The sequence below is a fragment of the Eschrichtius robustus genome, chromosome 10, assembly GCF_028021215.1.
Source record: "Eschrichtius robustus isolate mEscRob2 chromosome 10, mEscRob2.pri, whole genome shotgun sequence".
Classification (NCBI taxonomy): domain Eukaryota; kingdom Metazoa; phylum Chordata; class Mammalia; order Artiodactyla; family Eschrichtiidae; genus Eschrichtius; species Eschrichtius robustus.
The window spans coordinates 7,238,473-7,265,303 of NC_090833.1; the positions used below are offsets into that span (position 1 = coordinate 7,238,473).

At 47.9% G+C, this 26,831-nt stretch overlaps 1 protein-coding gene across 6 annotated transcripts in view; it reads left to right on the forward strand.

Annotated features, from left to right (window-relative positions):
• Positions 1-69: 69 nt before the first annotated feature.
• KYAT1 (kynurenine aminotransferase 1) overlaps positions 70-26,831 on the forward strand; it is a 31,156-nt gene continuing 4,394 nt past the window's right edge. The window contains exons 1-7 of one of the 6 annotated variants that reach the window (XM_068551935.1): positions 70-211; positions 18,339-18,552; positions 20,987-21,045; positions 23,250-23,397; positions 25,807-25,956; positions 26,038-26,124; positions 26,369-26,497. In XM_068551935.1, the coding sequence (XP_068408036.1) occupies positions 18,442-18,552; positions 20,987-21,045; positions 23,250-23,397; positions 25,807-25,956; positions 26,038-26,124; positions 26,369-26,497 (684 nt within the window). In that variant the 5' untranslated portion in view covers positions 70-211; positions 18,339-18,441. Of the gene's footprint in view, positions 212-883; positions 918-18,338; positions 18,553-20,986; positions 21,046-23,249; positions 23,398-25,806; positions 25,957-26,037; positions 26,125-26,368; positions 26,498-26,831 lie in introns of those variants that run through there. The other 5 variants (XM_068551940.1, XM_068551937.1, XM_068551936.1 and 2 more) reach the window with 5 other exon arrangements.

The window sequence follows — 26,831 nt, forward strand, 5'->3', positions numbered from 1 at the left end:
CGGAAGTGACGTCACCTTCGGGCGCGAACGGGCTACCAGGGCGTTGCCATCTTTTTGAGGGGAGCTCTCTTCAAGCAGGCACCCTCTCCCTGCAGGCGCCATGTTGCTTTGAGGCGGAAATAGCGGATCCCGCGCTCGTCCCCCTTAAAGGGACAGGGACGGCTGTAACCTTCGGCGCCTGGGGACGAAGGGTGAAGCGGCCGAGGCAGGGGTGAGTAGCTGGCGCCTGAGCGTTGCTGCCCCGAGGTCAGGTGCCGAGGCGGGAGGGCCTGGAAACCGGTTCCGAGGTCGAGACTACTCGCTGCGTTTGGTGCTTCTGATATAGCGGAGTGGCTACGCTGAAAGGTTGACCCAGCCGGGAGCTGTTGCGGGCGCTACTCGCCGACCCGCACTCGGACAGTGGGACCCGCCAGGCTGGTCCTCTCTGCACCCCCATCCCCCGCCCCACCCCCACCCCCGCAATCTTACGGTACCGGTGGGGAAGAGGGAGCCCAAGGCGACTGGGCGAATTCTGAGCAGAGCCGGGGCTGGAACCGGGTGCCGGACTCCAGCTCGACAGCTCTAGGGATCCCGAGTCCTCGGAGTTCCCAGATTGATAATAGTAACGGCAAGCACGCCAAAAGAGAATCCATACAATGGAATACTATGCAGCCGCTAAAAAGAAAAATGTTCAATATGCACTAATATGGGACCACTTCCAAGATACCGTAGATGGAAAAGGGAAGGGGCGATAAGAACAGCGCTGATCAGTGCTACCGTTTGTGTGAAAGAACGTGTGTGGGGGCATGGGTGTCTGCCGGTGTGTGCACCAGCCGGCTGGTGAGATGCACGAGTTGTTAACTGTGGTGGCCTCCGACAGGAGAACCGGAGTCGTGGGTGCCCGGACAAGGGGGAAGAATGTACTACCAAGCACACAGGTTGGTTAAAAATAAAGTGGGATGCTGCAGATAATAACTGGCTCCCATTTGTCTAGCTGACCAGTGCCTGGTTTCAGCTCTCCTGCTGGGAGGTCTTGTACTTCCCCATTATTAGAGGAGGAAACAGTCTCAGAGATTAGGGACCTTAGTAATATCTCATAGCCAGGCAGTGGAAAAGCTGGAATTTGAGCCAGGGAGGATGTTATGCTAATGCCCACCATTCTTGCTCATCCCACTCCCTCCTGAGAAGCTTTTTTGTTATCAACCATGCAACACTCCGCTTGGGACCTGGCACCCAGCAGGCATCCAGCAGCTATTTCTTGGCTGTTTATTGACTGAGCAAGTGGAACAGACAGGAGACAACCAGCAGTGCAAAATGAAGAGAGGCACACATTGGAGGCCAGAACCCTTTCCAGCCTTGAGACTCTGGACCTGGCATGTACTTCCCTGAGCCTCCATGTCCCCTCCTGTAGAACTAACTACAGTCACTGACACTGAGCGCTCCCTCGTGTCCTACTTTGTGCTTTACATGCAGACTAGCTCCATTTTACAGGTCCATAGGTGAAGTACAGAGAAGTTAAGAAAGTTGCCCATCACAACATTGTAAATCAACTGTACTTCAATTTAAAAAAAGTTGCCCAAAGGGGGTCCCCACAAGTCCTCACTCCCCCACTTCTGGAGAGGTTGTTGAGCTCCTTGGTCTCTCCCTCAGCCTCCTGGGATCATCAGCACTAATTCTTTGAGATGCCTCAGATGGGCTAGTTGAGCTGCCAGAGGCTGAGGAGCTGATGGAAAACAGGACAGACACACAGTTCCTGTCCTTGGAGTCTGGTCAGGGCAACAGACAACCCAGCAGTTAGCACCTGTGATGAGCACTGTGGTGGGTGAGCAGGAGCTCAGGCCTTGGGAGCACAGAGGAGGTAGCACCTAGTCCAGCCCCTAGTCCAGCCCGGGTGGAGTCACAGAGGGCTTCTCAGAGGAGGCAACTTTTAATCTGTGACTGAAAGATGCATAAGATATCTGGGAGGAGAAATGATGAAGCTGGAGACTGGAGCATAGACGCCCTCATGCCTGAAGATAACTGACATGATCAGAGACTATGCAGGTTAGAAATGATCAGTCTGGCTTCTGCCTGAATTGCTCTTTCCTCCTAGAGAATGTCTCCTCATGGCAACATCTGTGGCTTCCCACCCTCCAGGCCACACTTAACCTTCTGCATCCCCAAAGGGTAGGACTCCCTGATTTCATAATCCAGATGGAGGCAACAAAGGAACACAGGAGAGTTAGCAGTGAGGAAGTCCTTCACACTGATGCCCCCTCCCCCCATTCATTCGGCCCCCAGAGTGGCAGCCCACTTGCTGACTGACGTAGAAACTCTGCCCATGTGAACAAAGGTGTGTCAACACAGGAATGTCCCTCCTGTCTCCCTGGCCATCTGTGCCCACTGGGGTTATCAGGTTACCTGTGTGCTGGGACATCCAGCTGGGCATGCACACCCCCGCTTCTGCAGCCAGCAGGCCAAAGTCACTCCAGCTGCAGCAAGCGAGGAATCACCGTCGCTCCTGCCCTAACAGACCTGGGGCCACATCCCACTCTCAGATGGCACTGCCAGCTCCCTGAAATATTTCCCAAACCCTCATCTCACTTCCTCATTCTTGGACAGTGATACAAGCTTTGGATTCACAGCTGGGGTCCTTCTGTGCTTTTCTAAGACTTTCACTTTGGGTAAGTCATTTCCCCACTCTGAGAGTTTTTCCACCTGTAAAACTGATATGACTCTCTCTAATCTTCCTGCCAGGCACTAAATATATATACATATATTGTTTTGTCTTGCATGTGTAAAACTGCCCTAAAGAGTAAGATTCCGATTCTGGATCTGGATCCTGTGCCAGGAGGAAAAAGGAGTGGCCTTCCTACTGTGTATCTAACTTAGGATCCCCACCTGCCAACCCCTCTGGCCCAGAACCTGCAATCTGGGCTCCAGAAGCCATTTCTCTCTCTTTTGCCAATTCCAAAGCCAAGGGGAACTGTGTCTAAGTCAGTGTACTTGTTAGGGCTCCCCAGACAGGCTGTCACCTCCCTTGGGGCAGAACCATTGACTTGACAAGTTTTCACCAAACACTTGTCTTGTAGGGAGGGACTCTGTGTTTTTAGATCCAAAACAAACAAACAGAAAAATCAGGATTCGTTATCTGCAAGAGATTTTGTTGTCCTCTTTGGTTAACTAATTTTTATGGAAAGTCTTTTTTTTTTTTAGTTTTGCTTCTTTTGTTTCTTGCATTCCTTTTTTTAAAAAATAAATTTATTTATTTAATTTATTTATTTTTGGCTGTATTGGGTCTCCATTGCTGCGCGCGGGCTTTCTCTAGTTGCGGCGAGCGGGAGCTACTCTTCCTTGCGGTGCGCGGGCTTCTCATTGCCGTGGCTTCTTTTGTTGTGGAGCATGGGCTCTAGGCGCGTGGGCTTCAGTAGTTGTGGCGTGCAGGCTCAGTAGTTGTGGCACGCGGGCTCAGTAGTTGTGGCTTTCGGGCACTAGAGCGCAGGCTCAGTAGTTGTGGCACACAAGCCTAGGTGCTCCGTGGCATGTGGGATCGTCCCTGAACAGGGCTCGAACCCGTGTCCCCTGCATTGGCAGGCAGATTCTTAACCACTGTGCCACCAGGGAAGCCCTTATGGAAAGTCTCATAGTTTTAAATGTTACTAGCTTATTGTCGTTGACGGGTTAAGTAGGCCAGGACCTATGCTACATGCTTTCTGGGGGTGATTGCATTATTATTGTCCCCACTGTACAGATGAGGAAGCTGACCCTGGTATGGCACGACTAAGATCCTATAGCTAGTGGAGTGGAGCTGGGACCATTTTATCCAAGTCCAAGTTCCAACTCCAAGCTTTCATCTTCTGTGGTTTTTCGTGTAACAGACTGGTCTTGCCTGGGCATGGTACCCCCTCCCAGGCCTCTTCTCCAGATGTGCCATGGTTTGTGTTTTCTCAGTAACTGGAGGGGGAGGGGGCTTCTGACATTTTGAGCCCAGTTGTGCTAAACATCCTTCTAGGCACTGTGTAAACCTGCCCGGTAAAGAACTGACTCAGCCCAAATACCAAGTGTGCCGCTATTGAGAAACACTAAAACCAGATATCCTTGGCACTTCCCTGGCCGTTCGGTGGTTAAGACTCTGCCCTTCCACTGCACGGGGCCCGGATTCAATCCCTGGTCAGGGAACTAAGATCCTACATGCTGTGAGCACGGCCAAAAAATTGAAAAAAAAATTTTTTTAATAAATAAATAAATAAAACCAAATATCCTCACTGCACAGAATTGGCTTAGGTGATGTGGGGCTAGGCTGCAAAGCCAAAATCACCTTGCCTGTCCTTGCAAGCTGCCATGCAGGGTGGAAGCTGGAAAAGGTGTGGCTCCTGTCCCCAGGGACTGATGAGCTCCTGTAGGCGTGGCTCCTGTCCCCAGGGACTGATGGGCTCCTGTAGGCGTGGCTCCTGTCCCCAGGGATTGATGGGCTCCTGAGCTGATAGAGGCAGCAGCACCCACCTCCTGAAAGAAGGATTTGAAGGGGAAGAGTTTAGACTTTGGAAATAGACGAACCAGGGTTTGAATCCCGGCTCAGGCTCTCTCAGCTGAGTAAGCTTTGTTCATTCTCCTCTTGAGCAAAATAGGGACAATGATGCCTTCCTATAGGCTGCTGTGAAGATGAGAGTTTAGCACAGGGGAGCAGGTGCATAGTAGGTGCTCTGAGTTCAGAGGAAGGCCCAGGCCGACCCAGAAGGCTTCAGAGAGGAGGCGGAGCTGGGGCTCAGCCCTGCCAGGGGGATCAGATTAAAGGGCATGTCAGGCAGGGCACAGCTTGAGCAAAGATGGGCAACGTCTATTCAAGAGCAAAGGATTCGTACATCTGGAAGAGGAGAGAACATGGAAGCTGCAGAGTCTGGATTCAGGCCAGCTCCAAAGGCCAGACTAGGGAGGCTTTGGACTTTATCCCGTCTCAATGCTGGCTGTACCCAGCGGGAGGTGTAGCTTACATCAGCCGCCAGAGTACTGGTCGCTGAGGCGTGTCCCGAGGGGTCACCCACCTGCTGTTCACTAGTCGTGGTGCCTTCTGGCTGAGAAGGTGGCCAATAGCTGCCCGGATTGATGGAGGCGTGTGTTAGGCAGGGCACTGACCGCTGGGCGCCAGCCCCTCACCTGGCAGCAAGGAAACCTGTGACCTTAGATGCCTGGGAGGCTGCACAGGAAGGTGTCCTAAAGGTCACCTGGTGCATCTCTGCTCCCTTCTCCAGGCAGGGTTGGCCTCCCGAGAGGTGCCTGCATTGCAGCACTTCTCAGACTAAATTTTAGTAATAACAATAACAATGATGACATTTGTGGAACACTGACTCCTTGCCCAGCACCAGGCTAAGCGGTTTTCATGTGTTATCTCATTGACTTCTCACTGCAACTCATGGGGCAGGAACTATCATTATTCTCACTTCAAAAATGATTCTCAGAAAGGGTTAGTAATTTTCCAGAAGTCACACAGCTAGTAAATGACTTCAGTCCACAGTCTGATTCCAGAACTTCACAGCCTCATTAAAAAAAAACAAAAAAACTGCATGGAAGTTTATAAGACCCCCCCAAGCCAATCCCAGGGAGAGCCACTGTTAATAATTCATGCACAAACATATACCGTATATAATTAGGCAGTACTTGCTTTATATGATTTTCAGATACCACGGTTTAGTTAAATAACACCAGTCCCTCAATAACACGGTTCAAACTTCAGTTGCCATGTTATGTTAACTATGAGTAATTGCATTAAGTATGGACTTTGCTGCTAGCTCTTCCATCCACAAATCGCTTTGGAAATGATAGATGCATAATGGCCAGTGACCAATTACATCACTTCTTTCAAAGCCTGTCATTGATTGGTCAGCATGCGTGTTATTTGGTTCCTACACAGACAGCAAAGCATGTCCTTGTGTTGCCTCCCATCTCCCTGTGATAAACCCATGTGACATTTTACAGAAGTGTATCAGCAAAAAAGGGAATTGGCCAACACACATGAAAGTGCAGCACAGAAATGCAGAGTGATAACACTGAAAGAGCAATTTGAACTGAAGATAAATGGAGTGATTTAAAAAATAGCTGGCTCTGGGAATGTTGACACCACAGCTATTTGCTATTCCAGAAACTCTAGGTATGCAGCCAGGGAAACTTAGTGAAGGTACACCTATCGACATATGAATGGGAGTGGTTCTGACAAAAAGGATGAAGTTGTCCCGAGGAAGTAACGCCAGCAAAAACATCACATTAAAGGAACTGCCAGATATATTTCATGACATTGAAAGTACAAAGGATAAAATGTTTTAAGTTGATCTAAACTTAGAAAGGAGTATCATGACTCACCAACGCATAGAAAAGATGCTCGTTCTGTATCTCAAGCTACGCTACAGGAAGAAGGCAAGCACTGTCAAACTACTCTTGATAATTTTCCCCAGAGTTATTGAGACATAATTGACAGATAAAACTGTAATATATTTAAAGTGTACAATGTGATGATTTGATATATGTATACATTGTGAAATGATTCCCACAATCAAGTTAATTGACACATCCATTACCTCACATAGTTACCCTTTTTTTAGGGAGAAGATCTACTCTCTCAGCAAATTTCAATTATACAATACAGTATTATCTACTATAGTCACCAGGCTATACGTTAGATCCTCAGACTCATTCATCTTATAACTGAAAGTTCGTACCCTTTTATCAACCCCTCCCTATTTTCCCCCATCCCCAAGCACCTGGCAACCATTATTCTACACTCTGTTTCTTTGAGATCGACTTTTTTCTTTTTTTCCAGATTCCACATATGAGTGATACCATGCAGTATTTGTCTTTTTTCTTTCGGGCTTATTTCATTTAGCATAATGTATTCCAGTTTCATCCATGTCATCACAAATGGCAGGATTTCCTTCTTTTTAAAGACTGAATAATACTCCATTGTATATACATAAATACCACACTTTCTTTTTTTTTTTTTAATTTTTTAAAATTTATTTATTTATTTATTTATTTTTGGCTGTGTTGGGTCTTCGTTTCTGCGCGAGGGCCTTCTCTAGTTGCGGCAAGCGGGGGCCACTCTTCATCGCGGTGCGCGGGCCTTTCACTATCGCGGCCCCTCCCGTTGCGGGGCACAGGCTCCAGACGCGCAGGCTCAGTAGTTGTGGCTCACGGGCCCAGTCGCTCCGCGGCATGTGGGATCCTCCCAGACCAGGGCTCGAACCCGTGTCCCCCGCATTGGCAGGCAGATTCTCAACCACTGCGCCACCAGGGAAGCCCCCCACACTTTCTTTATCCATCCATCCATCAACGGACCCTTAGGTTGTTTCCAAATGTTAACTCTCATGAATAATGCTGCAATGAACATGGGAGTATAGATATCTTTTGAGATAGCGTTTTCGCTTCCTTTGGATGTATACCCAGAAGTGGGATTGCTGGATCGTCCTTGATACATTTTGATAAAGAAAGAAAACTCTTGAATTCCAATGTTTTTAATTTAAATTACACTAGTAATTTAATAAGTATTAAATTTAATATTAGTTTTACTACGCTTTCATTTGTCTCTACACGTGTAACAGACCATCAAGAGTTTTTAATGCTTCAACAACAACTTTGAAAGGTCACAGAACAATCATAATTTTTCCCATTAATTATTAAGTTCTCTTTGCATGATTTCAGCTTGCATGGTCATTTTTACAGTCCCACAGTACAGTGGGAAGTGAGGACTGTGTATGTGTATGTGTATGCATGCACCACCACATATGTATCTATCTGTATAATTTTAAAATGCAAATGGAGTATATTGTCTTCAACCTGCCTTTTTTGCCTACCATACGTTTTTAAAATTGAGGTAAAATGCACATAACATACAATTAACCATTTAAAGTGTTCAGGTCAGTGGCATTTAGTGTATTCACAGTGTTGTGCAACCACCCCTTCCCTCTAGTTTCAAAATGTTTTCATTATCTCAGAAAAACACCCATTGAATAATCACTCCACATTTCCCCCTCCCAGGCCCTGGTAACTACTAATCTGCTTTCTGACTCTATGGATTTGCCTATTCTGGATATATCCTATAAAAGTAATCATACAATAGGTGATATTTTGTGCTTGACTTCTTAGGATAATGTTTTCGAGGTTCATCCAAGTTGTATTGTACCATGTATCAATATGTCTGTTGTTCCTTTTTATGGTTAAATAATATTCCATTGTATGAATATACCCTAATTTACCCATTCTTCTGTTGAAGGACATTTGGGTTGTTTCCACGGTTTGACTATTATGAATAATGCTGGTATTAACATTCATGTACAAGTTTCTGTGTGGACATATGTTTTTATTTTTTTCCAGTATATACCTAGGAATGGAATTGCTGGGTCATAAGGTAATTCTATGTTTGGACTTCATAAAAATGTAAAACTTTTGTGCATAAAGGACACCATCAAGAATGTGATCAAGGTCGTTTCATTTTGAGTTAATTTTTGTAGATGGAGTGAGCTAGAGGTCCAGCTTTATTCTTTTGCGAGGGGCTATCCAGTTGTCCTAGCACCATTTGTTTTGTTTTGTTTTTTAAAGATTTTTTTTTTTTTGATGTGGACCATTTTTAAATTCTTTATTGAATTTGTTACAATTTGCTTCTGTTTGGTGTTTTGGCCGCGAGGCATGTGGGATCTTAGCTCCCCGACCAGGGATCGAACCCACACCTCCTGTATTGGAAGGCAAAGTCTTAACCACCGGACTGCCAGGGAAGTCCACCTACCACCATTTGTTGAAGAGATTATTTTTCCCCCATTGAATGGTCTTGGCATCCTTGTCAAAAATCAATTGGCCATAGATGTTTGGGTTTATTTCTGGGCTCTCAATTCTGTTCCATTGGTCTGTATTTCTGTCCTTATGCCAGTGCCACACTGTTTTGATTACTGTAGCTTTGTAGTAAGTTTTGAAATCAACACACATTTTTCGTGTAACCTGAATATCTTTTTATGTAAGAATGCTAGGGGTGATCTCATTCCTTTTGGTGGCTGCACAATATTCCATTGTATGGATAAATCATAACAAATTGAACCAGCCTCCAACTGATGGACATCAGATTGTCTCCAGGTTTTTCTCTCTCACACACAATGCTGCACTAATCATCCAGGTGGATACCTCTTTATGTATATGTATGAATATTCCTGTAAGAAACTTCTAGAAGATGAAGTGTTAAGTCAAAGAGTAATATAAGTCACTATTATTAAGTTGCCCTCCAAAAGTTACACCAATGACTTTTAATGCACCATAGTGTTGACTTGGTAGATCTCAATCTTCTTATTCTCTGCCTGAGAGGCAGAAAATAGTGTTTCATTTTAGTTTGCATTTTGTTAATTATGACAAGGTTCAGCATCTTTTCAAGTTTATTGGCTATTTTCTTTTTTGTGTGAATTTATATCTTTTTCACACTTTTTTTTTTTCTATTGAGATGTCGGGCTTTTGTTACTGATTTATAAGAATCCTTTGCATATTAAGGCTCACACTATATTAGAATGGTCTGGTTACTTGTTTGTCTCCTTCATTCTGTGTGCACACCTTGAAGGAAAGGAAGGTATCCTATTTACCCTTGTGTGCCTGGCAGCTAACCTAGGGCATAGCACATAACAGAAGTTCGATAAATATTTGCTGAAGCGATAAAAAGGTGTGCACCTAAGTCCCTGAACCAGATGTTGACAGTAAAAAGATGAACTGAGGAGAGTCCTTGTTCTAATGGAGCTCACAGTCTGGTTGGAGAGTGGACATTAATTCTCTCATTCAACAAAAGTTTATTGAGCAGCTTCCTCTGGGCCATGTGCACAATGTCCTAGGCAGCCTGCTAGGATGAGAAAAATGCCAGGATTGTGACTCAGGTGACATGGTCCTACTGGAATCTGGGCTGGTGAGTTCCCCTCCCTGGTCATCAGTATCCCCATCCGTAAAATGTGAGTGACTGGACCAAATTCTCTCATTTCCCCTTGAACATCTATCAGTCTGTGCTTCTTTGGCTCTTTCTGGAAGTAGGGGTCAGTGGCCCAAGGGGCCGTCGTGTCACTGCTCAGAGCCTCCCCTTGCTCCACAGTGGCAGTGAATACAGGCTTTGAAGTCAGTGTCCTGAGTTCAAATTCCGGCTCTGCTACATGCTAGCTGTGGCCTTGGGTGTGTGACTTAGCCTCTTGATGGAACCTTTCTGGTGGGATTAAAAGTGATGGGCCCTGTGTGGAGAAAAGGGAACCCTCTTGCACTGTTGGTGGGAATGTAAATTGATACAGCCACTATGGAGAACAGTATGGAGGTTCCTTAAAAAACTAAAAATAGAATTACCATATGATCCAGCAATCCCACTACTGGGCATATACCCAGAGGAAACCATAATTCAAAAAGACACATGCACCCCAGTGTTCATTGCAGCACTATTTACAATAGCCAGGTCATGGAAGCAACCTAAATGCCCATCGACAGACGAATGGATAAAGAAGATGTGGTACATATATACAATAGAATATTACTCAGCCATAAAAAGGAACGAAATTGGGTCATTTGTTGAGACGTGGATGGATCTAGAGACTGTCATACAGAGTGAAGTAAGTCAGAAAGAAAAAAACAAATATCGTATATTAACGCATATATGTGGAACCTAGAAAAATGGTACAGATGAGCCGGTTTGCAGGGCAGAAATCGAGACACAGATGTAGAGAACAAACGTATGGACACCAAGGGGGGAAAGCGGCGCGGGTGGGGTTGGTGGTGTGATGAATTGGGCGATTGGGATTGACATGTATACACTAATGTGTATAAAATGGATGACTAATAAGAACTGCTGTATAAAAAAATAAATAAAATAAAATCCAAAAATTCAAAAATAAATAAGTGATGGACCCTGTGAGGTGCTCGGCAGGCAGCCTGGCACAGAGAAAGTGTGCAGTAAATAAAAGGCCATTGGGCTTCCCTGGTGGCGCAGTGGTTGAGGGTCTGCCTGCCAATGCAGGGGACACGGGTTCAAACCCTGGTCTGGGAGGATCCCACATGCCGCGGAGCAACTGGGCCCGTGGGCCACAATTACTGAGCCTGCGCGTCTGGAGCCTGTGCTCCGCAGGAAGAGAGGCCGCGATAGTGAGAGGCCCGCGCACCGCGATGAAGAGTGGCCCCCGCTTGCCGCAACTGGAGAAAGCCCTCGCACAGAGGCGAAGACCCAACACAGCCATAAATAAAAATAATAAAAAAAAAAAATAAAATAAAATAAAAGGCCATTGTCCTTACCCTTAGCATAGACTTCAGGGCTACAGAGGAGTTGTCCAGGGAAGACCTGCTTCCTGGAAGATGAAGGATGAGGCACATGGGGAGTTGGAGATGGGTGTGGCCTGGGAAAGGCTGCCCTTGAATGAGTTGAATGGGTCCCCGGTGAGAGCCCCCAGGTGCTTATGAATGAGTCCCTGTGGAGGTCTCTAGGTCAGCCCAGTCAGTGGGAGAACTCTGGACTGGGAGGCCAGCAGTCCTGCCTCGAGGTGGGCCTGGACCAGCAAGCTCCCCACGGTGGACCTCCTCTATGAAGTGAGGCCACAGCCCCCTCTTGAGGCACGAAAGTTGTCCTGTGTCCTAACGTGTGGAGCCCCAGGGCCAGCTAGCCGGAAGTCTAGACCGGGCTGGCTTTTCATGCCCCCTGCTGGCAGCTTCAGGAACAACAAGCACCCACTTCCCCTCCTGCCTTGACCTCAGGCAGTGTTGCTAGTGAGGGCAGCCCACGCGGCCACCTGTGCCCTTCCTGCCCTCGGCTCAGACCCCCAGTGGCTTCTCCCTCCCCTTCAAGTTCCTGGAAACTGTCCCCACGATGCCCACATGCTCACAAGCACAGACAGAGACGTGTGCAAGTGCTCAAGGGCAAACACTCTTTTTTTTTAAATTGATTTTTATTGGAGCATAGTTGCTTTACAGTGTTGTATTAGTTTCTGCTGTACAGCAAAGTGAATCAGTTATACGTATACACATATCCCCTCTTTTTTAGATTTCCTTCGCATTTAGGTCACCACAGAGCACTGAGTAGAGTTCCCTGTGCTATACAGTAGGTTCTCATTAGTTATCTATTTTATACATAGTAGTGTATATATGTCAGTCCCAATCTCCCAATTCATCCCACCCCCGCTTCCCTCAAACACTCTTATTTGCACATGACTTCACAACCACACACAGATATACCCATGTTCAAAGTCACATTAAAACTTTCAGGGACCCTATTCACTTTTACTTCATGGGCCCCTTTCTCCATTAAAAAAAATAATAAAAATTATATTTTACAAAAAAAAAAAATTATATTTTACAACTATGTTGGTGTAAAGAACAGATAGCATCCAGGCTGGATTCATTATTATACATTCATTGTTATTATATTCTCTTTTTTTCTTATTTTAAAATAAATTAAAATGAAAACATTTTCATAGGCTCCTGAAACTATCGCAGGCCCTTAGCACTAAGCCTCCTGAGGAGATCTGACGGAGAAGTCAGTCCCACCAGTGAGCATGTGTGAATTCACACACATCTAGCTCCAAAAAGTGCCCACTCTATTATTAATATCTGTCACTGGGGCTTCCCTGGTGGTCCAGTAACCAGGTTAAGAATCCACACTTCCACTGCAGGGGGCACAGGTTCAATCCCTGGTTGGGAAACTAGGATCCCACATGCTGTGTGGTGTGGCCAAAACAAACATAGAAAAACATCTGTCATTTATGGTCACCTTTTATGTGCCAGGCACTAAGTGAAGTGCTTTCCATGAATTATCTCTTTTTTGTAATAATTATTTATTTTATTTTTATTTACTTGGCTGCACCAGATCTTCGTTGCGGCACATGGGATTTCGTTGTGGCGTGCAGGATCTTTTAGTTGTGGCATGTGGGATCTTTAGTTGCGGCATGCGGGATCTAGTTCCCTAACCAGGGATCGAACCTGGGTCCCCTGCATTGGGAGCACGGAGTCGTAACTGCTGGACCACCAGAGAAGTCCCTCCATGAATTATCTTATTTTTATTTATTTTATAGACAGGGAAACTGACATTCAGAGAGGCGAAGTGATTTGCCCTGGGTCACACAGCCAAGGTCTGTGTGACCCCAAAGACTGTGTTCTAATCCTCTCCTCAGGGGTCTGCTTGGTGCCTGATCCCAGGGGAGCACCGAAGGTTTGGCAGGACAAATCTGCCCCACAGAGGGTGCAGTGTAATGCTCACTCCCGTGCCCACAGACTCACCCGGACACACACACCACCCCCTGCCCTGGCAGTGCTCTGCAGTGAAAGCCCCATCCTGGTTTCCAGCCCCAGCCCCGAGGCAGCGAGACTGGTTAAGCGTGTCCTCATCCAGCACAGGCTCTCCTCGCCCTCCATGGAGCCAGGTGTCCCAGGCCACCTCCAGCCCCAAGGTACCACCTTTCCCGAGAGCTGGCAGTGAGGGTGAAGGGCTGAGATTGGGGCAGAGGAGAGGAAAGGGCCACAAGCTGGGATCTTTTCCCGTGTGAGTTTCTACCATTTGCTGGGTATCCAGGGATGCAGACCCTCCCCCGACCTTCAGGAGCTCCATTTGAGTGTTTGTTATTATTTTTTCATTATTACGAATTTCCTTGCCTATTAATGGAGGTGAGGATAGCACCTGCTTTCCAGGACTGTTGAAAGGGTCCAATGACATAAGTATAGTCTTTATTGCAGTGCCTGGTGCCAAGTGAGCAAATTAGAGCTGGTTGTGTTAATATTATTCCTACCACTGTAATCGGTGAGATGATGAAAGCATGATTTGGGGCAGAGGAGGTGTAGCCACCTTAGGAGAAAGGACAGAAATGATAGACATGGAGTGATGTGGGCGACCGTGTCAGAGAGAGGATCAGCCTACCAGGCACCCGCAGATTTTGAACCAACTGGTCAGGAGATGGTCAAGGGGGGTCCCATAGGATTAAGTCCATCTGGAGGAGTCAGCAGGACATCAGGCACAGGACGGGAGCAGCCAACCCTACATTTGGCCGATCTAAGGGGACCACCCGTCCCCGTTTGCTCAGGATGGTCCTGGTTTTAGCACTGAAAGTTCTGCATCCCGAGAAACCCCTCAATCCCAGGCAAGCAGGATGGTTGGTCCCCCTAGAACACGCAGTGGTCACAAGGCGCCCACTATGACCGGCACTGGGCTCAGACCCGGCCGTGGGCCTCTTGTCCTCTGGCTGAGGGAAGCTGAAGCACGCCGACAACCACCCCCTGACATGACACATGGTGGAATGTCCCTCCTCAGATAATAATCACACTGCCCTTTGTTGCTCCAAGCTCTGGTTCTGGATCCACAGGGATCAGGGAGTACTTCCGGTTTCCAGGGACTACTCTCGATTCTGAGAAATTAGAGGGTGATCTCTGGCCAGACTGACTTCCCAGCTCCTGGAATCTCTCAGCTCTGTTCCACGGGCCTTTGCACCACCTGGCACCCTTTTCCCTCCTTTGGGACTCAGGTGGAAGGCCACATCCTCCAAGGAGCCCTCCCTAGCTCCCGCATGCGGGTGGCTGTGTCCCCAGCGCCCCCTAGTGTCCCACTGTATGTTTCCTGGTCGTCCGCAGCAAAGTACCACAAACTGGGCGGTTTAAACAACAGAAATTTATTCTCTCACAGTTCTGGAGACCAGAAGTCCAAAATCAATGTGTCATTGGGGCCATGCTTTCTCTGAAGGCTCCAGAGGAGAATCTGGCCCACGCTTTTCTCTTAGCTTCGGTGCTGCCAGCAATCCTTGGTGTTCCTTGGCTTGTAGGTGCTCTACTCTAATCTCTGCCTTCATCTTCACATGACCTTCTCCCTGTATGTCTGTGTCTCTTCTCCTCTTCTTTTTTTTTTTTTTAATTATTTATTTATTTATTTATTTATTTATTTATTTATTTATTTATTTATTTATGGCTGTGTTGGGTCTTCGTTTCTGTGCAAGGGCTTTCTCTAGTTGCGGCAAGTGGGGGCCACTCTTCATCGCGGTGCGCGGACATCTCATTATCGCGGCCTCACTTGTTGCGGAGCACAGGCTCCAGACGCACAGGCTCAGTAATTGTGGCTCACAGGCCTAGTTGCTCCGCGGCATGTGGGATCCTCCCAGACCAGGGCTCGAACCCGTGTCCCCTGCATTGGCAGGCAGATTCTCAACCACTGCGCCACCAGGGAAGCCCCTCTCCTCTTCTTATAAGGACACAAATTATATTGGATTAAGGTCCACTCTTATCCAGTATGACCTTGTCTTAAATTGATTACATCTTCAAATATCTTATTTCCAAATAAGGCCATATTCACGGGTACCAGAGGTTAGGACTTGGACATATCCTTTTGGAGGACACAATTCGAGCCATAACACACATTTTTGCACTTGTCAGGAAATAGTTGCTGGATAATGAAGGAGACAGTGTTTGTGGGCATCTCTCACCAGGCCTGGTCCACACTGTAGTCTCAGCGCTACGCCAGGGCCTGGCCAGAGAACATGCTTGGGAGAAGCTGAGGATGGAGTGAGGAACAGAGGAGGAATTGCCCCACCTTTGGGCAGATGGCTAGTTTTCAGGGCTCTGAAATGCTTTGAAAGACCTTAGAGGAAGAGGCTAGGTTGGGAGGGGTTTAGAAGGGACTAGGCTAGGGAGTTGCCTAGTTTAGGCCAGACTTATTTCTATAAGCAGGTGCCAACAGCTCTCTACTTCCTAGAATCTTCTAGTGTGGACAAGCCTGAGCATTTACATATTAAAATATCCATTATTGGTTTATAAATTACTCTCCTTTTATTTCCCCTCTCTAATAAAATTAGAGCGTTGTACTGATAGTTATGAAATGATGTGAACAGGTAGGTTATGTTGGACTTCTGGTTTCCAGTCCGGCACATAAGGAGCTTAGAAGTTGTTACTCTGTCCTTATGAGTAAAAAGCTGAGCAAAGTGAAATATCAACACCTCTCCTTAGATCCATCGGAGAAGTGAGGCCACAGGGCAAACTGCTGCCGCCTGTTTGTGTATGTGTTGTCTAAGGTTGCTTTCCCACTACAGCAGCAGACTTGAGAAGCTGCGACAAAGACTTTCTGTCCTGCCAAGCCTAAAATATTTGCACTGGCCCAATGCAGAAAACGTTTGCTGGCGCTGCTATAGGATAAGGAGAGTGAATAAGGAGGAGAACAAATAACAGACAGGAATGGTGAGTGTGGCTAGGGGACAGCAAGCAAAAGGGACAGTGGCAGGAAATGCCCTGGCACAGGAGGCCTCACATCTGATCTAATACGGCCTCATGGTACGTGGTAAAGACTTTGGATTTTATTCTTAGTATGAGGATTTAGAAAAAGAAAAGCAGAATCTGGAGTCCAGGAGTTGTCTGGCACCTACAGATTTGGTCTTGTGTTGCACTTGAACAATTTCGCAGAACATCGACATCAGACAAAGCCACTCTGTGACCTTGAGGAATCAAGACAAAAACAAGACCCCTCCGTAATCATGTCTAAACACAGACAAACCCGAATATTATTGAAGCCACACAATACCAAGCACACCCCTCTCCTGGCTAATCCGAGGGACTGCAGCTTCCTTACCAATGATAACTAGTCTCACTCTAGCCTGCCCTCCCTATAAATAAAATTATTGAGATCTCCAACCATAAAATTATCCCTGCTTCTGAAAGCACCAATCCAGAGCAAAGTCCCGCTTCCTTGGACCCTCACCCAAATCACCCCACCAAAGTCCAAATCCTAAACTAGTTCTTTTTTTTTTTTTTTTGAGGAGCGAATTGTCTGTTTGTTTTAAATTTTTATTGGCATACAGTTGACTGACAATGTTGTGTTAGTTTCTGCTGTGCAGCAAAGTGACTCAGTTATACATATACATATGTATCCACTCTTTTTTAGATTCTTTTCCCATATAGGTCCTATTATAAGTTCTAAGACCCTTTTACTGAGACACTCCATGGTTCCCTGGTGTGCATTTTCCCTTACTGGACAACCAGGGAAGTCCCTATACATTCTTTTTTAATATTCCTTTCCATTATGGTTTATCCCAGGAGATTGGATATAGTTGCCTGTGCTATATTCTTTTCAAGGCATTCACTTTTTAATTTATGTCTGTTGAGTCTCTTTTAATCTATAATGCTCCAGGCTTTTTTTTTTTTGGCTGTGTTGTGTCTTTGTTGCTGCGTGGGGGCTTTCTCTAGTTGTGGCGAGCAGGGGCTACTCTTTGTTGCAGTGCGCGGGCTTCTCCTTGCGGTGGCTTCTCTTGTTGCAGAGCACGGGCTCTAGGCACACGGGCTTCAGTAGTTGTGGCAGTCGGGCTCAATAGTTGTGGCTCGCAGGCTCTAGAGTGCAGGCTCAGTAGTTGCGCTGCACGGGCTTAATTGCTTCACGGCATATGGGATCTTCCCAGACCAAGGATCAAACCCGTGTCCCCTGCACTGGCAGGTGGATTCTTAACCACTGCGCCACCAGGGAAGTCCCAGGCTTTTTTTTCCTCTTGCATTTTATTTGTTGAAGAAACAGGGTCATTTGTTCTATAGAGTTTCCATCAGTCTGAATTTGTTAATTGCATCTCCATGGTGTAATTTAACATGTTCTTTTGTCCCTTGTATTTTAGTAATCCAGCAGCATGATCTGCTTTAGATTTGGTTTTAGCACAGCAATAATTTGCAAGTGATATGTGTGTTTCCAGAGTCAGAACGTGTAGGGTTGACTCTGTCTGCAATGTTAGGGGCCATCCATAATCTTCAACTGGATTTTTTTTTTTTTTTTTTTTTTTTTGGCTGTGCCACATGGTATGCAGGATCTTAGTTCCCCGAACAGGGATCGAACTCTTGCACTCTGTATTGGGAGCGCAGAGTCTCAACCACTGGACCACCAGGGAAATCCCTGGATCTTTTTTTTTTTGGCTGTGTTGGGTCTTCGTTGCTGCACGCGGGCTTTCTCTATTTGCAGCGAGCAGAGGCTACTCTTCATGGCAGTGTGCGGGCCTTTCATTGCGGTGGCTTCTCTTGTTGAGGAGCATGGGCTCTAGGCGCATGAGCTTCAGTAGTTGTGGCACACGGACTCAGTAGTTATGGTTTGCAGGTTCAGTAGTTGTGATGCACGGGCTTAGCTGCTCTGTGGCACATGGGATCTTCCCGGACCAGGGCTCAAACCCGTGTCCCCTGCATTGGCGGACGGATTCTTAACCACTGCGCCACCAGGGAAGTTCCTGGATCACTTTTTAATTAGAGGTGATTTACATTTTGAAAGGGTCACTCTGGTTGCTGGGGGGGAAGGGGTCCCAGGGTTTCAAGGACTGAAGGATAGCCACGCAACAAAGCACTTGCTGCCATGCCTGGCACACAGTGACTACTCAATAAATATTAGCACTTATTGTTGTTGTTGTTATTAGAGCTGTGTGTGGGGGACCCAAGTCCTGAGCTCGGAGCCATTTTCTGGCCAGGGCATTCTCCTCCCTTCTCCTCTGCCCTTGGAGGAGACGTCGTCAGTGCCCCATGGCTCTGGGAGGCATGTTCAGGAATGCGGCGGCCATCTGTTTGCACCTGGTGGGGCCCTTCGGGGGAAAGAAGTCTGGAGCTTCGCTGGCCCGGTGTTTGCATCAGACTGTAAGTGCTCTAGCCCCTCGTGCTCTGCTGCTTGCATGCCCCAGGGCTCCGGGGATCTGGCTTGGTTCTGGCTTCAAAGCTCTGCATGAGCCTCCTCTTTCAGGAGGCCTTCTCTGACTGCAGCCTGGGTGTGGGCCTCTCCCTTGCCCTTGCTTCTAATCTAGAACTTGTAGCTATGCATCTGAATGATCTCCTTGGAGCTGCTGCCTCCCCATCACCCCCTGGGCCCAGCCCAGTGTTTGGTACACAGTAGGTGCTTCATAAATGTTGGCTGAATAAATACATTATGCATAAGCTCAAGAACAGGCACTGTTCCTCACTTATCCAAGTAGTGTGTGACATACTCAAAGGTCACTCCACTGGGCACCCCAAGTTTCTGGAGTCCCCCCTTTTTATCTTCTTCCTAAACTCATTCAACTCCATCCACCCCCTTTGCTCTCTCTCTGTGCCCCTGTACCCCTCTACTCCTTCGCCCACCCCAGCCCTCCTCAAACTCCCTCACTCCAACCTCTACCCACCCCCCGCCACTACCCCGACTCATCTTCACTTTATTTTTTTAAATATGATGCATACCCGATTCAAACGTAATTCCTTATATCATTGAACCTGTAATGCCATCAATATTAAGATGCACTGTTATTTTATGGACTAGTAAGTGGGGAAATTGCCAGTTAAACTCGTGCTATAGATTCTAAGACACATCTGAAAGTGCAATGTGCAAAAAATACACATATCAGAATCAATCAAATATGATATGCTCTCCATGCAACAAACTTAGAAACATAGAAAAGTACACTTATAATTAAATCACCTGTAATTCCACCACTCAGAGAGAACCTTTGTTAACATTTTGATATGTTTCCTTCTAAATTTTTTTTCTATTCACATATGGTCATAGAAAAAATTATATACATACAAATATATATTAGGGTATATTTTTTAAAATATAATCATCCTGTACATGCTATTTTGTAGCCTGTTTTATTGATATTGGTATATCACATTTACAAACATTTCCTCTAAGATGTAGTTTTCTCCCACAGTTTTCAATCATAAAAATTAAACATTTATTTTAGAAAATTTGGAAAATAAGAAAATTATAAGGAAGAGAAGAAAAATATCTGTTAACTAACCAACCAAAGATAATCACTGCTGACTAGCATTTTGGTGATAACATGATTTTCCCTGGCAGGGATCACGCTCTCATTTTTAACTATTTTGACATGTTCTGAGTGCCAGGCCTGGTGAGAGGTGTCAGGGATTCAGTGAAGGGACAGGGCTGCCAATGTTAGCAAAGCACCTACTAGGTGTCAGGCCCATGCTGGGCTCTCTGCAAATCATTCCCATCAGCAAGACTCCCAGGTGATGGAAAAGCCTGGCCCGTATACAGACGGTCCCCATGCCCTTCTCCAGAGCAGGGGCCAGACGCTAGGAGCCCTGCTGTTGCCACCACCCTGACCAGGGTCCTGTCCAGCCCCTCCTCCAACCTTGGGGAAGTCCCTGAACCTCTTTGGGCCTCAGTGTCCGCATCTTTAGACGGGGATTATCCTGGTCCCTCTGATAGGCGTGCTGTGGGCACTAAGACCCTGAGGAACAGCGGAGGCTCACTGTTAGATACAGCTGTGGCTCTACCACCTGCCGGCCGGCCGTCTGAGACTCCAAGCCACAGGACCAGGAGGCTGGGAGGGACCACGGAGCCTATGCCCCTATTATACTGATGGAGAGACTGAGGCCAGGGGAGCTAAAGCACCTGTGCAATGTCACCCAGCCAAGGCGGGCTTAGGACCTGAGTTTGGTGGTTCTCAGGCCTGGCCATTGTCTGCACACCTGCGGGTGAGGGGGAAGATGGCCTGGAAGGAACATAGGGAAGGGGAGGGGAGGTCCCCTGAGCCCCCCAGGACCGAGCAAGTGTCCTCTTTGCCTGAGTCAGAACGTGGCCTCGTCTCAAACAGGCCTGAGTGTATCTGTTGTATGACCTTCAACACATCCCTCTCCCCGCTCCCCCTCCTCCATCTTCTCATCTGTAAAACGGGACCAGCCAGGTGGTCCTGAGAAGTCAAAGGAAGAGCTTAGCGAGAAGCCGCTGCAGTCACTGTCGCCATGATCCTTCCCCTGCTCTGCTCTCCCCCTTCCTCCTGCTCCTCCTCCTTGGCCCCAGCCCCTCCTGGGTCAAACTTTAACCTGATGGAATCCAGGCTGTGTCCCAGGACACGTGGACCCTGGGCTGGCAGGTGGGCAAGTCCAGGCTGGTGGAGCGGGAGGAGCCAGGCGGGGAGGCGGGAGACCCCGCCCCGCTGTCTTGTCTGGGAGCCCTGCTCTCCGCCTCCCTCCTGGAGGAGTGGGCACCAAGGCTGTGGCCCCAGAGAAGCTGCCTCCCGGGTAGGCCCAGGCTGCTGGGCCTCCACCACTGACCCTCCGTTTGCTCTGTCTTCAGCTCGTCATGACCAAACAGCTGCAGGCTCGAAGGCTGGACGGGATCGACCACAACCCATGGTGAGCTGGGTGGGGCTGGGGAGGGGTGTGGGGGTCCCCTGGGCTCAAGGGCAGGGCAGGGCAGGGCTGGCGGTCCCTGGATTGGCAGTAACTCAATGGTACCCAGGACGGCTGCGCACTCGGACGGGGGGAGATTTGTAGCCGCAGCTCCTGAGAGGTGAGACCCCCAGCAGCCGGCTTAGGTTCGGATCTCAGCCTTGCCATGCTTGGCTGTGGCATTTGGGGCCGGTGACTCGCCTGCTCTGAGCCTCAGTTTGCCATCTGGGAAATGGAGGTAATTCCGTTTCCCTTGAAGGGCCTGGGAGGATGAGGTGACATACTGTGTGAGCGATGGCCATTACCCAGGCATTACCCAGCACCAGGCTGAGGGCTTTCCAGGGATTCTTTCATTTCACACTTAGTACAGAACAAGCTAAGGTAAGGAATATAAGAAGGTAAGACACAGGCAGCTCCTCACCAACACTTGCAGAGGTTAACATCTTTTCTTTATTGACCTATTCTAAATACGAGAGGTATATGTGCCCCTTGTCACTCGTGATTTGATGGATGCAATGGAAGATGTGTGAGAAAGATTTAATGACCTTCCCGCTTCCCCCCAACCCCCGCTCCTGGCCCGCTCTACCTTTGGCCAAGGGCATTGAGCCACCTCTATACGTTAAAAAAAAAAAATCATTGGCTGCTGCTTTTACCAAAAAGAGAACCATTTTTTCTTTCAAACTCCCCTGCTGTACAGCACTTTGTGTTTTGCAAAAATCTTCCACCTCCATCTTCTCCTCTGATGCTCCGTGGTGTTTGGGATGGGGGAGCCGGGCCCAAAGGCCCTATAGGGTCCGGCTGCCCTCTAGGTTGGGCCTCCAGGGTCCTGCTCCCCAGGCTGCCACGCTCTGTCCTCTCTGTGAGGCAGGTGGGCAGGCTTGTGGCCCATTTTGCAGATAAGGTAAAGTCCAACTCCGAAGGAGGAAATGACTGGCTGGGAGAGACAGGCAGAATCTTTCCTGACTCACAGACCCAGCAGACTCTTGAACCCATCACACCCATTGTACAGAAGGAAGGACTGAGGCCAGGAGAGGCTAAGTCTCATGTGAAGGCAGGGCAGAGCAGGAGCTGGCCTGGGAGGAATGCACGGGACAGGGGAGGAGTGCCAGGAGGGATGAGGGCCATGAAAGGCCCCAGGTTCCTGCTGACCCCAGGGTGGTGGCCTGAGGATCAGGACCCTAGAGGCCCAACCTACAGGACAGCTGGTCTCCGTAGGGTATTTGAGCCTGGCTCCACTGTCCCAGCCACCATGGAACATCCACCACCTGATTTTGCATCTCAGCTCTGCCTTAGCGGCTGTGTGACTCTGGGCAGGTCACTGGCCTCTCCGAGCTCCAGCAGCTCTGTGTCTTCAGAGACATTGTGGCGCTCTGGAGAGAAAATGACCAATTTTAGACATAATGATATTTATTGTTATGCAAATTCAGCTCCACCCAGCCTGACCTCTCTGCTCCCAACCAACCTGGAACCACATACCAGCCTCTTCAGCCTCTCAGCCTCTCTTCCAGTTTCCCTGAACAGGTAGCCACTAGGCAGGGCGAGAAGAAACGTGGTCAGGGGCCAGAGATGGCAGATGGCAGGCCCCAGTCTGTCCAGGGTAATCGTCAAGAGCAGAACTGTTGCTTCAGACAGATATGGACTCAAAGGCTGGCAGTGCTAACTGGGAGACGTTGGGCAAGTCGCCCGAACCCCAGCTTCTCCGTCCCCCCTGTGACCAAGGAGCAACATGCCTCATAGACTATCAGAGATGATGTGAGCAAGCATTTCAAAGTGTGGTGCTGAGAGACGCATGAACGGGTCATGAAATCCATTTCGGGGCGCTCAACAAGTATTTCTAAAGACTCGAGTAAGATAGGATGGGAAATACTGCAGTGGATCACACCGGAAGGAGAAAGTTGAGTCCATGTTTGTGCTCTACAGAGTTTGGGATGTAAAAGTGATTTCTTACTATGGATCATGGTGGAAAGTTGGAAAGCCCCTGGGCTAAGACATGTGATCAGCATGGAATCAGTTATGACCACAAACAGATCTCTGGACCAGGGTGGATGCCGATTATCCAGTTTTTCTAGAAGGAGCCCAATGCCTTGCTCACCCTGCCCTGGAAGCAAATGGAAGTCCAGGTCGGGGTGGAGGGTTGGGCTGGTACCCACTCTCTGTTTGTTGCCCAGGGTGGAGTTTGTCAAACTGGCCAGTGAGGCTGATGTCGTGAACTTGGGCCAAGGCTTCCCAGACTTCCCACCCCCAGACTTCGCCGTGGAAGCCTTTCAGCACGCGGTCAGTGGGGACTTCATGCTCAACCAGTACACGAGGGCATTTGTGAGTCTACCAGCCCCTCTGGGGGGGTCCCTGGACATGGGCCTCTGAGGAGGTCCTGGGGGAGGATGGAGCAGATCTTTTTGGGCAGCAGGTCCATCTGGATGTCAGGGTTCATGGGACAGAGCCCCGGGGATTCAGTCTGGCCATGGTTCAGTGTTCACTGACTGTCTCCTTTGTTCCAGGCCCTGGGACAGTTCATGGTCTGGGGGAAAGACAGATAAAAAAGCATGAGCCAGGAGCTCATGGTCTAGTGGGAAAAGCAGACCAAAAACCAAAACAAAAGCAGAAGACAAAGGTAGCTGATAATGCTGTGATGGAGGAGAATGGGATACTTGGGAGCAGGAAGGAGGGAATGAGACCTGGGAGATCAGGGAAGGCTTTCTGAAGGAGGTGACACCTAAGCTTAACCCTGAAAGACAAGCTGCTGATTGTTTTGACTCTAAATCCGAAGTCTTTCTGTAAAGAACCACAGAGTAAATATTTGCCCCCTTGGAGTAGTTTCTTAAACTTTGGTGTGCATCTCATCGCCCTGGGGAAAAGTTCCCTCCAGTGCCACCACCCAGAGATAACCACTGCTAACAGTTTGCTACTTTGCTGAGTGTTTAGACTTTTGAACTTTTAACTTTTAAAAATGCTTGTATAAACACACACACATTCACATGCCCACACGTGAGATTTGTGTTTCTTAACACAAATGGACTCATACTATACGTAATGTTTCTATAGCTTATTTCACTAAATAGTATGACATAGGCATCTTTCCATGTCAAAACAGCCTCATTCTTTTTTTTAAATTCATTTTTTATTGAAGTATAGTTGAATTACAATGTTGTGTTAATTACTGCTGTACAGCAAAGTGACTCAGCCATACATATACATACATTCTTCTTCATATTCTTTTCCATTATGGTTTATCATAGGATATTGAATATAGTTCCCTGTGCTATACAGTAGGACCTTGTTGTCTATCCATTCTATATACACCAGTTTGCATCTGCTAATTCCAAACTCCCCATCCAACCCTCTCCCATCCCCCTCCCCCTTGGCAACCACCAGTCTGTTCTCCATGTCCCTGATTCTGTTTCTGTTTCATAGATAGGTTCATTTGTGTCATATTTTATATTCCACATATAAGTGATATCATATGGTGTTTGTCTTTCTCTTTCTGACTTACTTCACTTAGTATGATAACCTCTAGTTGCATCCATGTTGCTGCAAATGGCATTATTTCATTCTTTTTCATAGCTGAGTAGTATTCCATTGTGTATATGTACCCCATTAGCCTCATTCTTTTTGATGGCTGCATAGTATCCGATTGCCTAGATGTGCCATAATCTATTTACCCAGCCCTACACTGATGATCTGGTTTGGTTATCTCACTATTAAGCAATGCCACAGTGAATATCTCTTTGTGTATCCCTTTGTACACATATGTGAATATTTCTCTCAGATATATCCCACGAAGTAAAACTAGAGAATCAAAGGGTGTAAGCATTTCAGCCTGTGCTGGATGTTTCAAATTGCCCTCTAGTAAGGTTTACTCACATACCCACCAACAGGCTGGTCTCAGAGCTGGCAGGAATGTTCATTCTTTTCATGTACATACTGGGCCTCAGCACTTTTTCTTTCATGCGTGACCTCATTTTTTTCATTTGGGTATATATCTTTGTCTTATTGCTTTGAAAGAGCTCTTTATATATTAAATATCTTATTTCTTTCTCTTGTGTTGCAGTGTTCCTCTCTTTGTCTTTTAACTTTGCTCATGGGATATTTTGGTGTACTGAAATTTTTCATTTTTATGCAGTCAATTCTGGTTTAGTGAATTATTTAGTTAAGTTCTAGACCTTAGGTTTCAGTCCCTTGGCTTAGCCTGGTGTGTTTTATAAGTGTCCTCATCAAACAAGCGTACAGATACAATCTTCCTCTCAAAGTGGGGTGCTTCCAAAGCTGCAACGTAAAGTCCTATTCCTGCACTTCAACGGGCATGACCTTGGGCAAGTCATTTTCTTTCTCTGGGTCACTGTTTTTCTACCAGTCAAATGGTGGGGATCAAATAATACCTCTTTTGCAAGGCTGCCAAGAGGATTAGATGGCACAAAAGTGCTTCTTAAACTTAGAGGGAGGTGTTCAAAGTGTGGAGTTGCTGCTATTTTGAGGGCTCCGTTGCACTGTGCTCCATGAAGCCATGTACTCTGTCTGGTTTCCCACTGATCCCAGCCCTGGATGCTGGGCCTGGCACAGAGCAGGCTTTATGGCACATGCTGGCGATGGAGATGAAAGAACTCACCCCACAGGAACTGACTCTGCCCCCAGGCTTGCTTCTGGAAGATGCTAGAATTGCCTGGATGCATCTGAGTGGGAGGGTGGGCCCAGGCTGAACCAGGCTGCTGACCCCTGCTGTCCCGGCAGGGTTACCCACCCCTGACGAAGATCCTGGCCAGTTTCTTCGGGAAGTTGCTGGGACAGGACATAGACCCGCTCAAGAACGTGCTGGTGACTGTGGGTGCCTATGGGGCCCTGTTCACAGCCTTCCAGGCCCTGGTGGACGAAGGAGACGAAGTGAGTGGGCAAGGCCAGGTCTGGGTGGGGGGTGAAGGGTCAGGGCGGTGCTGACCCCAGCCAATCTGATCCTTGTACCAGGTCATCATCATCGAGCCCTTTTTTGACTGTTATGAGCCCATGACACTGATGGCAGGGGGTCGCCCTGTGTTTGTGTCCCTGAAGCCGGTAAGGATGCTGGTTGGGGTGTGGGTGGGCAGAGGGGTCCAAGGAGTGTGCTGGGTTGAACCCTGGGAGGTGAGAAAGAAGGAAGGAAGTGAAGGAGGGCAGTTTCTCCAGGTTGGGGAGAGGGGTGTCCAGAGCCCGAGAGGAGAGACAGTGGGGAGAGATACCTGGGGGGAGGAAGGCCGAACTTCTAGAGATGAAAGTCAGGTGACTAAGTATTGCCACCCCCTCCCACCTCCTCTTGCAGAGCCGCAACCAGGATGGGGAACTGGATTCCAGCAGCAACTGGCAGCTGGACCCCACAGAGCTGGCCAGCAAGTTCACGTCTCGCACCAAAGCCCTTATTCTCAACACACCCAACAACCCCCTGGGAAAGGTACCTGAGATACCTCCTCCGGGGACCCCTCCAGATTGGCTCACATCCCTGCTCTGTTGCTCTTGTGCTGCCATGGGACCTCAGTTTCTTTGTCTGTGAAGTGGGAGGACTACCTGCGATGAGCTCTGAGGACCGAAGCTCCCAGGGGTCCCAGGGCCTGGGGCAGGGATCCCCAGAGAAGGTATCAGGCCTCGGGTGGTGGAGTGGGCTGGACACCTCCATGACTTCCCCGTGAACCTGGGCCAGTGACTTCACCTCTCCAGTTTCTCATCTGGAAAATGGGAACATGACAGAACTGATATGAAGGAAGACCCAGGCTTCCACCTGTGTCTCA